The 13,476-nt window shown below is 50.0% G+C and overlaps 2 protein-coding genes across 5 annotated transcripts in view; both read left to right on the top strand.

The window, feature by feature from the left end:
- Window positions 1-13,476, top strand: part of LOC138357609 (small ribosomal subunit protein uS12) — a 428,441-nt gene that overhangs the window by 99,759 nt on the left and 315,206 nt on the right. The window lies entirely within an intron of this gene.
- Window positions 583-13,476, top strand: part of LOC138357606 (thymidylate synthase-like) — a 79,090-nt gene continuing 66,196 nt past the window's right edge. Inside the window, exons 1-3 of one of the 4 annotated variants that reach the window (XM_069314590.1) lie at window positions 583-900; window positions 8,292-8,333; window positions 10,011-10,298. In XM_069314590.1, the coding sequence (XP_069170691.1) occupies window positions 721-900; window positions 8,292-8,333; window positions 10,011-10,298 (510 nt within the window). In that variant the 5' untranslated portion in view covers window positions 583-720. Of the gene's footprint in view, window positions 1,009-8,291; window positions 8,334-10,007; window positions 10,299-13,476 lie in introns of all 4 variants that reach the window. The other 3 variants (XM_069314589.1, XM_069314591.1, XM_069314592.1) reach the window with 3 other exon arrangements.

The raw sequence follows: 13,476 nt of genomic DNA, 5'->3' as shown, positions 1-13,476 counted from the left end.
TTTATGTGCTAGCCATATGCTGTATTGTGACTACCAATTTTTGTCAACTACCATTCAAGCTGTCATTGCAATCAATCTTATATTGTTTCTGCTGTATTGTGCCTACCAATTTGTTGTCAACTACCATTTTAAGCTGTCATTGCAATCAATCATAGCTACCTATGTGCTTTAATATACTGTACCTATAATTTTCTCTCATCTTTTTTTTTCATTCCATGTAATCTGTTATCATTTTTTGTCTATAAATTTTGCAAGTATTTACCTCCTTAAAATTTTCTTAGATTAAGGACCTGCCCGAAACGCTGCGCGTGCTAGTGGCTTTACAAGACTGTAATTACCATATTTGTATCCTCACATTCCTTATGTACATTCTTGTATATGCATAAATAAATAAATAAATAAAATAAATAAATTTGATTTGAAGTAAACTAACAACATGGAGAGTTTACAATTACTGACCGTCATCTGTTGACGGTATAGAGCATGACTATCATTGTTGTTGTTAAAGATTCGCTACCTGAAACAAAAAGTTTTAGGTAACACGGGCTATGGTGAGCCCGTAGTGCCTTCATGACTATCAGCTGTTTCAGTTTTATAGCGGTAGTTGATCCCCCTGGACCCCATCCTTCGCCAAGAACCCATCTATCACCGATATATCGCTATAAATACTGACAATGCATCATAGTTTGACACCAATATACATGAAAATGGTGTAAATCAATGTCAGGGAGTAGGGTATGGCGCATGGTGAAGGGGTTATGGAGGTCAGTAGTGGTGGCGAGAGGCGGCGGGGGACCAGCTGGTGGCAACACAACAATAACAACACACAGACTGCGCGGGAAAGATGTTCATTCCCGCCAAGACTCTCTCAGCTCAACACTTCCACACCACCTTGTCAAAGTATATTGCCAGGATGTGTTTGTGTACGGTGTAGATATATAGTTGTATATGTCGGTGTAATCCGTGTAATTCTGTTTACAAATAGAAGCAAAGGATTCAAAGAAGAGAGTGAGGAGCAAAGCAGTATTTGAATTTACCGGATTAACCTGATAGATATAGTCTGATATAAACTATACTACAGTAATATATATTGCTGGACAGTGCATTTATCTTGTGCTTTTAACGCAAGTATACAATTTTGCAGCGGATACCAGTCACTTCGTCCCCAAGATGGCTTACAAATATTTAAAATCCTAGTCTAACCTAACCTAACCTAGCCAAGCCTAGCCTAACCTAACCTAACCTAGCCAAACCTAGCCTAATCTAACCTAGCCAAGCCTAGCCTAACCTAGTCAAGCCTAGCCTAACCTAGTCAAGCCTAGCCTAACCTAGTCAAGCCTAGCTAAGCCTAACCTAACCAAATCAGGCTAATTTAAAATATATTTTGCATTAAACAATTGGTAAATATGCTTGGTTGAAATGCCTCTGTGTAGTTCGGAATGCCTATGTGCAGAGGAAGTAATGGCAGGGGGGAGGGAGGAGATAGTGATGGCAGGGGGAGGGAGGGAGGAGATAGTGATGGCAGGGGGAGGGAGGGAGGAGATAGTGATGGCAGGGGGAGGGAGGAGGTAGTGATGGCAGGGGGGAGAGAGGGAGGAGGTATTGATGGCAGGGGGGAGAGAGGAGGTAGTGATGGCAGGGGGGAGAGAGGAGGTAGTGATGGCAGGGGGGAAGGAGGGAGGGGGTATTGATGGCAGGGGAGGAGGGAGGGAGGAGATAGTGATGGCAGGGGGGAGGGAGGGAGGAGGTATTGATAGCAGGGGGAGGGAGGAGGTAGTGATGGCAGGGGGAAAGAGGGAGGGGGTATTGATGGCAGGGGGGAGGGAGGAGGTAGTGATGGCAGGGGGAGGAAGGGAGGGGGTATTGATGGCAGGGGGGAGGGAGGAGGTAGTGATGGCAGGGGGGGAGGGAGGGAGGAGGTAATGATGGCAGGGGGAAGGGAGGGAGGGAGGAGGTAGTGATGGCAGGGGGGGAGGGAGGGAGGAGGTAGTGATGGCAGGGGGGAGTGAGGGAGAAGGTATTGATAGCAGGGGGGAGGGAGGAGGTAGTGATGGCAGGGGGGGAGGAGGTATTGATGGCAGGGGGGAGGGAGGGAGGAGGTAGTGATGGCAGGGGGGAGGGAGGGAGGAGGTAGTGATGGCAGGGGGGAGGGAGGGAGAGAGGAGGTATTGATGGCAGGGAGGAGGGACGGAGGGAGGAGATAGTGATGGCAGGGGGGTAAGGAGGGAGGGGGTAGTGATGGCAGGGGGAGGGAGGGAGGGAGGGAGGAGGTATTGATGGTAGGGGGGAGGGAGGGAGGGAGGAGATAGTGATGGCAGGGGGAGGGAGGGAGGAGATAGTGATGGCAGGTGGGAGGGAGGGAGGAGGTATTGATGGCAGGGGGAGGAAGGGAGGGGGTAGTGATGGCAGGGGGGAGGGAGGGAGGAGGTATTGATGGCAGGGGGGAGGGAGGGAGGCGGTAGTGATGGCAGGGGGGAGGGAGAGAGGAGGTATTGATGGCAGGGGGGAGGGAGGGAGGCGGTAGTGATGGCAGGGGGGAGGGGGAGGTATTGATGGCAGGGGGAGGGAGGGAGGGAGGAGGTAGTGATGGCAGGGGGGAGGGAGGGAGGAGGTAGTGATGGCAGGGGGAGGGAGGGAGGGAGGGAGGGAGGAGATAGTGATGGCAGGGGGGGAGGGAGGGAGGAGATAGTGATGGCAGGGGGGGAGGGAGGGAGGAGATAGTGATGGCAGGGTGGAGGGAGGGAGGAGGTAGTGATGGCAGGGGGAGGGAGGGAGGAGGTAGTGATGGCAGGGGGGACGGAGGGAGGGAGGAGGTAGTGATGGCAGGGGGGAGGGAGGGAGGGAGGAGGTAGTGATGGCAGGGGGGGAGGGAGGGAGGGAGGAGGTAGTGATGGCAGGGGGGAGGGAGGGAGGGAGGAGGTATTGATGGCAGGGGGAGGGAGGGAGGAGGTAGTGATGGCAGGGGGAGGGAGGGAGGAGGTATTGATGGCAGGGGGAGGGAGGTAGGAAGTATTGATGGCAGGGGAGGGAGGGAGGGAGGAGGTAGTGATGACAGGGGGAGGGAGGGAGGGAGGAGGTAGTGATGACAGGGGGGGAGGTAGTGATGGCAGGGGGGAGGGAGGGAGGGAGGGAGGGAGGAGGTAGTGATGGCAGGGGGAGGGAGGGAGGGAGGAGGTAGTGATGACAGGGGGGGAGGTAGTGATGGCAGGGGGGAGGGAGAGGGGGTAGTGATGGCAGGGGGGGGGAGGGAGGAGGTAGTGATGGCAAGGGGGGGAGGGAGGAGGTAGTGATGGCAAGGGGGGGGAGGGAGGAGGTAGTGATGGCAGGGGGGGAGGGAGGGAGGAGGTATTGATGGCAGGGGGGAGGGAGGGAGGAGGTATTGATGGCAGGAGGAGGGAGGGAGGGAGGTAGTGATGGGAGGGAGGGAGGAGGTAGTGATGGCAGGGAGAGGGACGGAGGGAGGAGGTAGTGATGGCAGGGGGGAGGGAAGGAGGGAAGAGGTAGTGATGGCAGGGGGAAGGAGGGAGGGAGGAGGTAGTGATGGCAGGGGGGAGGGAGGGAGGGAGGAGGTAGTGATAGCAGGGGGGGGAGGGAGGAGGTAGTGATGGCAGGGTAGGGAGGGAGGGAGGAGGTATTGATGGCAGGGGGAGGGAGGAGGTAGTGATGGCAGGGTAGGGAGGGAGGGAGGAGGTAGTGATGGCAGGGGGGGGGAGGGAGGAGGTAGTGATGGCAGGGGGAGGGAGGGAGGGAGGAGGTAGTGATAGCAGGGGGGGGAGGGAGGAGGTAGTGATGGCAGGGTAGGGAGGGAGGGAGGAGGTAGTGATGGCAGGGTAGGGAGGGAGGGAGGAGGTAGTGATGGCAGGAAGAGGGAGGGAGGGAGGAGGTAGTGATGGCAGGGGAGGGAGGGAGGGAGGAGGTAGTGATGGCAGGGGAGGGAGGGAGGAGGTAGTGATGGCAGGGGGGAGGGAGGGAGGAGGTAGTGATGGCAGGGGGGAGGGAGGGAGGAGGTAGTGATGGCAGGGGAGAGGGAGGGAGGAGGTAGTGATGGCAGGGGGAGGGAGAGAGGAGGTAGTGATGGCAGGGGGGAGGGAGGGAGGAGGTAGTGATGGCAGTTGGGAGGGAGGGAGGAGGTAGTGATGGCAAGGGGGAGGGAGGGAGGCGGTAGTGATGGCAAGGGGGAGGGAGGGAGGCGGTAGTGATGGCAGGGGGGAGGGAGAGAGGAGGTAGTGATGGCAGGGTGGAGGGAGGGAGGAGGTAGTGATGGCAGGGGGAGGGAGGGAGGAGGTAGTGATGGCAGGGGGGACGGAGGGAGGGAGGAGGTAGTGATGGCAGGGGGGAGGGAGGGAGGGAGGAGGTAGTGATGGCAGGGGGGAGGGAGGGAGGGAGGAGGTAGTGATGGCAGGGGGGAGGGAGGGAGGGAGGAGGTATTGATGGCAGGGGGAGGGAGGGAGGAGGTAGTGATGGCAGGGGGAGGGAGGGAGGAGGTATTGATGGCAGGGGGAGGGAGGTAGGAAGTATTGATGGCAGGGGAGGGAGGGAGGGAGGAGATAGTGATGGTAGGGGAAGGGAGGAGGTAGTGATGGCAGGGGGGAGGGAGGGAGGGAGGGAGGGAGGAGGTAGTGATGGCAGGGGGAGGGAGGGAGGGAGGAGGTAGTGATGACAGGGGGGGAGGTAGTGATGGCAGGGGGGAGGGAGAGAGGGGGTAGTGATGGCAGGGGGGGGGAGGGAGGAGGTAGTGATGGCAAGGGGGGGGAGGGAGGAGGTAGTGATGGCAAGGGGGGGGAGGGAGGAGGTAGTGATGGCAGGGGGGGAGGGAGGGAGGAGGTATTGATGGCAGGGGGGAGGGAGGGAGGAGGTATTGATGGCAGGAGGAGGGAGGGAGGGAGGTAGTGATGGGAGGGAGGGAGGAGGTAGTGATGGCAGGGAGAGGGACGGAGGGAGGAGGTAGTGATGGCAGGGGGGAGGGAAGGAGGGAAGAGGTAGTGATGGCAGGGGGGAAGGAGGGAGGGAGGAGGTAGTGATGGCAGGGGGGAGGGAGGGAGGAGGTATTGATGGCAGGGGGGAGGGAGGGAGGAGGTATTGATGGCAGGGGGAGGGAGGAGGTAGTGATGGCAGGGTAGGGAGGGAGGGAGGAGGTAGTGATGGCAGGGGGGGGAGGGAGGAGGTAGTGATGGCAGGGGAAGGGAGGGAGGGAGGAGGTAGTGATAGCAGGGGGGGGAGGGAGGAGGTAGTGATGGCAGGGTAGGGAGGGAGGGAGGAGGTAGTGATGGCAGGGTAGGGAGGGAGGGAGGAGGTAGTGATGGCAGGAAGAGGGAGGGAGGGAGGAGGTAGTGATGGCAGGGGAGGGAGGGAGGAGGTAGTGATGGCAGGGGGGAGGGAGGGAGGAGGTAGTGATGGCAGGGGGGAGGGAGGGAGGAGGTAGTGATGGCAGGGGGGAGGGAGGGAGGAGGTAGTGATGGCAGGGGAGAGGGAGGGAGGAGGTAGTGATGGCAGGGGGAGGGAGAGAGGAGGTAGTGATGGCAGGGGGGAGGGAGGGAGGAGGTAGTGATGGCAGGGGGGAGGGAGGGAGGAGGTAGTGATGGCAAGGGGGAGGGAGGGAGGCGGTAGTGATGGCAAGGGGGAGGGAGGGAGGCGGTAGTGATGGCAGGGGGGAGGGAGAGAGGAGGTAGTGATGGCAGGGGGGAGGGAGGAGGTAGTGATGGCAGGGGAGGGAGGGAGGCAGTAGTGATGGCAGGGGGGAGGGAGGAGGTAGTGATGACAGGGGGAGGGAGGGAGGGAGGAGGTAGTGATGGCAGGGGGGAGGGAGGGAGGAGGTAGTGATGGCAGGGGAAGGGGAGGGAGGAGGTAGTGATGGCAGGGGAAGGGGAGGGAGGAGGTAGTGATGGCAGGGGAGGGAGGGAGGAGGTAGTGATGGCAGGGTAGGGAGGGAGGGAGGAGGTAGTGATGGCAGGAAGAGGGAGGGAGGGAGGAGGTAGTGATGGCAGGGGAGGGAGGGAGGAGGTAGTGATGGCAGGGGGGAGGGAGGGAGGAGGTAGTGATGGCAGGGGGGAGGGAGGGAGGAGGTAGTGATGGCAGGGGGGAGGGAGGGAGGAAGTAGTGATGGCAGGGGGAGGGAGGGAGGGAGGAGGTAGTGATGGCAGGGGGAGGGAGGGAGGAGGTAGTGATGGCAGGGGGGAGGGAGAGAGGAGGTAGTGATGGCAGGGGGAGGGAGAGAGGAGGTAGTGATGGCAGGGGGGGAGGGAGAGAGGAGGTAGTGATGGCAGGGGGGAGGGAGGGAGAGAGGAGGTAGTGATGGCAGGGGGAGGGAGAGAGGAGGTAGTGATGGCAGGGGGGAGGGAGAGAGGAGGTAGTGATGGCAGGGGGGAGGGAGAGAGGAGGTAGTGATGGCAGGGGGGAGGGAGAGAGGAGGTAGTGATGGCAGGGGGAGGGAGGGAGGAGTTAGTGATGGCAGGGGGGAAGGAGGGAGGAGGTAGTGATGGCAGGGGGGGAGGGAGGGAGGTAGTGATGGCAGGGGGGGAGGGAGGGAGTAGGTAGTGATGGCAGGGGGGGAGGGAGGGAGTAGGTAGTGATGGCAGGGGGGGAGGGAGGGAGGGAGGAGGTAGTGATGGCAGGGGGGGGGAGGGAGGAGGTAGTGATGGCAGGGAGGGAGGAGGTAGTGATGGCAGGGGGGGAGGGAGGGAGGAGGTAGTGATGGCAGGGGGGGGAGGGAGGAGGTAGTGATGGCAGGGAGGGAGGAGGGAGGAGTTAGTGGTGGCAGGGGAGGGGGAGGGAGGTAGTGATGGCAGGGGGAGGGAGGGAGGAGGTAGTGATGGCAGGGGAGGGGGAGGGAGGAGATAGTGATGGCAGGGGGGAGGGAGGGAGGAGATAGTGATGGCAGGGGGGAGGGAGGGAGGGAGGTAGTGATGGCAGGGGAGGGGGAGGGAGGTAGTGATGGCAGGGGAGGGGGAGGGAGGTAGTGATGGCAGGGGAGGGGGAGGGAGGTAGTGATGGCAGGGGAGGGGGAGGGAGGTAGTGATGGCAGGGGAGGGGGAGGGAGGTAGTGATGGGAGGGGGAGGGAGGTAGTGATGGCAGGGGAGGGGGAGGGAGGTAGTGATGGCAGGGGAGGGGGGAGGGAGGAGTTAGTAATAACCAGAAATAAATACAGTTTTGATATTCCTAGAGTACGACTTAATCAAACTAGAAATGCTCTACTTAAGGGGCCCAGAATGTGGAATGACCTTCCCAACCATGTTAAAGACTGTACCCCTCTCAACCAGTTTAAGTTAAAAACGAAGCTATACCTAATAAATTCCCTGTAACCTACCTTACCCTTCTATTGTCATCCAATGTCTGTTTTTCTTTAAAGAGCGCTGTTTGTCGACATATTTGTATTTGTGCTGCTTTTTCATCTATGTTTTCATTTCTTGTTTTCATCTACTCATTATGCTCATTTAGTATTAAGCTTGTCATTTAAGTTTATCATGCCCGAAACGCTTTGCGTAATAGTGGCTTTAGGCATTGTATGTACTAGCTCTACCTATAAGTCAACCAATCTTTGTAAAAATTTATTGTATGTATGTACCTTACCTAAATAAAATATTATTATTATTATTATTATAGTGATGGCAGGGGGGAGGGGGAGGGAGGTAATGATGGCAGGGGGGAGGGGGAGGGAGGTAATGATGGCAGGGGAGGGGGAGGGAGGTAGTGATGGCAGGGGAGGGGGAGGGAGGAGGTAGTGATGGCAGGGAGGGGGAGGGAGGAGGTAATGATAGCAGGGGGAGGGAGGGAGGAGGTAGTGATGGCAGGGGAGGGGGAGGGAGGTAGTGATGGCAGGGGAGGGGGAGGGAGGTAGTGATGGCAGGGGAGGGGGAGGGAGGAGGTAGTGATGGCAGGGAGGGGGAGGGAGGAGGTAATGATGGCAGGGAGGGGGAGGGAGGAGGTAGTGATGGCAGGGGAGGGGGAGGGAGGGAGAGGTTGGAGGTAGTCAATTTAATATAATGATAATATTAGCCTGGAGCACTCTGCATAGTAGCAGGTTCATTTAATATGCAACATCTGGACCTTAAAATGTACCTCTATCATATGTTCTTTGTCCATATATTTTATGAATAAAGTATTATTATTTATTGTTACAGATTAGGCAAGGTTAGGCTTGGTTGGGTTGGGGTTAAGTAAGCTATAAAATTCGTTGGTGAGCCGTCGTGTGTACGATGTGAGGTATCCAAAGTAAAATGCTGTTTTTTCAATACAGTACTGTATTGTATTGTATTGCTTAATGTACAAGTAATTCAGAACTGGGTTCTTTCAGATGATGACTGAAGAAACTAGACCATCAGTTAATGGCAAGGAGGTGAGTGATATCAAAGTTGACATTCACTAACATTTTATCCCAAGTTACCTTTGGGAATTCATTAATTTATCATCATTTAAGCATGGGTTAATTCTGTGGTTACTCCCTTGAAGTTAAATTATCTTTTAAGGTAGATGGGTAGATGCTATTTAACTTGATGCTTGTGGGCAACAAAGAAAGATTTTCCTTTCTTCTGTATTTGCAATGTTACTTAATTCTGAAAAAAAAACTAAATTATTGAATGTAAAGTGAAGAGTAACGAAATATATTGGCAGGAATTAAAACAATGTACTGTACTATATTTTCATCAGTCTCCAAAACATGGAGAATTTTGCAAATGTTTATATGCAATCAGGTCAGAGTCCCTGACTCTTGCAAACTTGGGTAATTACATGAGTAATTACGTAAGTGTAGTTACAGGACGAGAGCTACACTTGTGGTATCCTGTATTCCCACCACCCTTTGTCATATAATGCTTTGAAACTACAGTACTAGTACTGATGGTTTTATGTGTTATATGACGGAGTGCCACATGGGACAACATGAGCATAGCTACTACACTTGGCTACATAGCTATACTTCTGTAACTACACTTAGGTGATTACTTATGTAATTACGCACGTTTGCAAAAGTCAGGGCCTCGGAACTGATTGCATGCATATGTTTGCAAAAGTCAGGGGCCTTCGAACTGATTGCATGCATACGTTTGCAAAAGTCAGGGGCCTTGGAACTGATTGCATGCATACGTTTGCAAAAGTCAGGGGCCCTCGGAACTGATTGCATGCAAACGTTTACAAAAGTCAGGGGCCTCAGAGCTGATTGCATGCATACGTTTGCAAGAGTCAGGGTCTTGTAGCAAATTCTCCACATTTTGGGGTCTGATGGTGCAATCAAGTCATTGGTAAAGTTGGGGACTGATGTGTGGAATGAGCTCCAAAACCCCCTCTTGCAAACATGCATATATTCTGCTCCAAGACCCTCATTTTTGGTGCTTCCTATTTATAAAGATTAGTAAAACTTCAGGATATTGTTGACTATATAGAAAAAGATGCAAGTGAGCCAGGGTATGGTGTAGTGAGTGAAGATGAGATTATGCATCCAACATTTATAGTAAAGAAATAGGAAGTTTATATTAGCAGACCAAAGAGCTAATTATAAACGATGCAAATGAAAAATGGAGGCAAATCAAAATACATTAGCTCATATTTGGCAAGATCGGAAAGCCAAAGACCTTCAACCAGCAAAGCCGCAGCAGCTGACAGTTAAAGCTGACCTTGTCAAGCATTTCCACAATAAATCTGAGACTAGGTTAGGTGAGCTAAAGGTATAGAATTGCAGTCCTACAGTGATCAAAAAGTAAGCTTCACCTAGGTACGATAATCTGAAAATTTATAGTCATTCTATTTTATTTTTTATGAAGATCCTTCCTTAACCTTGTAAATTGGATTATTTCATGTGGAAATACTAATGATGTTGATATTGGGTACAAAAAAATTACAAATTTGTTTATTTTTCATGTTAGAAATTTGGTTAATTCGGATTTCCGTGTAATTTGGATTGTGGTCTAATTGTATTGAAATCTGATTACCTGTATAATAATTCATTGACCTCATGTGCAATAAAATGAAATATTTGTATATATATAAAGTGTTATGATGAATACCATTCTTTCAGCAGGTGACAGATGACGCTAAACCACCAGCTGAAGTCAACGGGAAAGAACCACCAGCTGAAGTCAACGGGAAAGAACCACCATCTGAAGTCAACGGGAAAGAACCACCATCTGAAGTCAACGGGAAAGAACCACCAGCTGAAGTCAACGGGAAAGAACCACCAGCTGAAGTCAACGGGAAAGAACCACCAGCTGAAGTCAACGGGAAAGAACCACCAGCTGAAGTCAACGGGAAAGAACCACCAGCTGAAGTCAACGGGAAAGAACCATCAGCTGAAGTCAAAGGGAAAACAGTGAGTTTTATGGGCATATTTTTTATGTAAAAAATTTGTGAAAAAATTCACATAATTTTTTTTTATATACTTTATAGTACAGTGTAAGTTTTGAAGAACGTTTAAAAATAACTTGTGTTCATTATTTGGATTATTTGGGTTTTGAAAGGTGCAGTGTTCCTGTGAAGATGACAGCCATAAGAGGATTTTGATTAGATTTATATAGTCTCAGCAAATTGGTAGTTTCCATATGCTGCACGTAGATATTGAATTCTTCTTAAGAACACTCAATTCTATTCAAAGTTTCCAGCCCATAAGGATGAGAATGCAAGTCATCTTGCCACTGGACCACTTGAACTGGTTAGCTATGTAAAACAGGTATTGTGTGGATTTTTGTGTGTTGTTAATCAATAATTGGTTCAGAAAAATCAATTTGACATGACTGTTTTATGGACTTGGTAAAAATAGTTCTGCTATAATTATTATGATGATAATAATGGTAGAATTTTATTGATTTAGCATCACTGTTTGCAAACCCTTAGGTCTTGAGTATCATTACTGTTTTAAAGAAGTTTAGTTTTTGTTGGTATCGGTCTTCAACATTAACCCTCCCAAAATATTGGTACTGGTTAATACCTGTATCCAATGTGCTTCTTTTTTAGAGATCATCCACTCCCACAGCCTGGCTTGTGTAGACAGTCTTCCCTGATGATATGATTAGCTGATCTGTGAGGCCGTTTGTCTCCATAACCTGAGGTGGTCAAAGTTTTTGATATGGGTGCATCTCTAGTTAACAAATCGGTACTCCAGAGCCTCCCTGATGCTGAGCAGCACATGGAGTGGAGTTAATGTGTAGGTGAAGGAACTTTCTTGATGTCATTACGAGCCAGATAGTCTTCCCTAGTGTTTTCTTTACTCAAGCATGACCTAGCAACGATGTTTGATAGTGATCACCGCTCTTTCATTTAATGTAACTGACTCGCCATAGATGTATCATGCCTTGTATAGAAACTGTTGAGAGCCTCTTGTTGAATCACTTGTGTTATTAAAAGATTATTGAAGTGTTTGTGTACATGGATGCATGGATGTACTGTGTGTGTGTAATTACCTAAGTGTATTACAGGATGAGAGCTATGCTCGTGGTGTCCCGTCTACCCAGCACTCTTTGTCATATAACGCTTTGAAGCTACTGACAGTTTTGGCCTCCACCACCACTTAACTTGTTCCAACCGTCTACCACTCTGTTTGCAAAAGTGAATTTTCTTATATTTCTTCGGCATCTTTGTTTAATTAATTTAAATCTATGACCTCTTGTTCTTAAAATTCCAGGTCTCGGGAAATCTTCCTTATTGATTTTATCAATTCCTGTTGTATGTAGTGATCATATCACCTCTTTTTCTTCTGTCTTCTAGTTTTGGCATATTTAATGCCTCTAACTTCTCCTCGTAGCTCTTGCCCTTCAGTTCTGGGAGCCACTTAGTAACATGTCTTTGCACCTTTTCCAGTTTGTTGATGTGCTTCTTAAGATATGGGCACCACACAACCGCTGCATATTTTAGCTTTGGCCTAACAAAAGTCGTGAACAATTTCTTTAGTATTTCGCCATCCATGTATTTAACACTTTTGCGCTCTCGGCGCTCAAAAAAAAAAATACCCCAGATGCTTTCGGCACTTCGCGCGCCTACGCGGTAAGACCGAAAAAGTGTACACTCTTTTGACTGTCCTGACAATAATTGAAGGCACACGTATTTAAATTTGGTATCACTGTGTTCGCAATGAAATTGTCTATAAGAGCATACCTATAAAATGCCGCCCAAGCATAAAGAGTATCAACACCAAATAAAAAACTATGCAGATCACTCGCCGAGAGCGCCAAACAGCAACAAAATGTTTCCACTCTCTTAATGGTTGCGAAGCCTACAGTTGTCCTACATCGCTAATTTTGGTATCATTGGAATTGTAATAAAATTCTTTACACGGACATATGCATATGAATGTTTAATATAGGTAATTGCCCACCCGCAAGAGTGTGTGAAGTGGAGAGTAGTTAGCCGCGAGCGCACTGGCGAAAACACAGGGGGGAAATCATGCTTGGAAAGTTTATACGTTTCCTGACCCTACTTTTCTATGTACGTATTTCTTTTTTATACCAATGTGTTCTCAATAAAATTTTCTATAAGATGAACTGTATAACATTTGTACAAAGCATGTGTAAGAGAAGCGCCAAATATAGAACCACGTCGCGCAGTATGTGTTCGCGGCAGAAACGAACGCATTGTTTTCGTTCGTTTGATGTTTGTCATGTTTATACTTGTTGAAACATTTTATAATTTGTATGACAGTGATCGCAGTAAAATTCCCTACACAGACATATACATAACACATACAAATATTTCCCACGTGTTGGATATATCAACGGCTAAAGGGAACCCACTGCCACACGCTCGCCACACCCCCAAACATACTTTGTGTATTTATTTTTTTACTCATAGAAGTTTATGTGATATAATATTCATTATGGTACCAAAACATTCGCAAATAAATTCCCTACAAAACAAAAGTATCCCCATCCATTTCGGTTAAAAAATGGAATTTATAGAAATATTTTTTCGATGGACGAGAAAAGTCGGCTGTTATGCGGAATCGTAAGAGAAAACAGCGACGAGTTATCTCTAATCTAAAGCGCGAAAGTGTTAAAAGCAATTCTGAAGTTAGAAAGTGTGGCATAGGCTCCTCGCACAACATTCTTTGTGGTCCTCAGGTGATAGTTTTCTATCTAGAACCACCCCTAGATCTCTTTCTTTATCAGAATTCTTTAAAGATTTCTCACGTAATTTTTATAGGTTGTCTGGGGGTCTATGTTCTCCTATCCCACACTCCATAACATGGCATTTATTCACAATAAATTCCATTTGCCAAGTGGTGCTCCATATACTTATTTTGTCTAGGTCTTCTTGAAGGGCATGACAATCATCTAAGTTTCTTATCCTTCCTATTATCTTAGCATCATCAGCAAATATGTTCATATAATTCTGTATTCCAACTGGTAGATCATTTATGTAGACAATGAACATCACTGGTGCAAGAACTGAACCCTGTGGTACTCCACTTGTGACATTTCTCCAGTCCGATACATTGCCTCTAATTACTGCCCTCATTTTTCTATCAGTCAGAAAAACTTTCATCCTTGTTAGAAGCT

The sequence above is a fragment of the Procambarus clarkii genome, chromosome 79, assembly GCF_040958095.1.
Source record: "Procambarus clarkii isolate CNS0578487 chromosome 79, FALCON_Pclarkii_2.0, whole genome shotgun sequence".
Taxonomy (NCBI): Eukaryota; Metazoa; Arthropoda; class Malacostraca; order Decapoda; family Cambaridae; genus Procambarus; species Procambarus clarkii.
The sequence above is the reverse complement of the archived record's forward strand: the minus strand, read 5'-3'. Positions and strand labels throughout refer to the sequence as shown.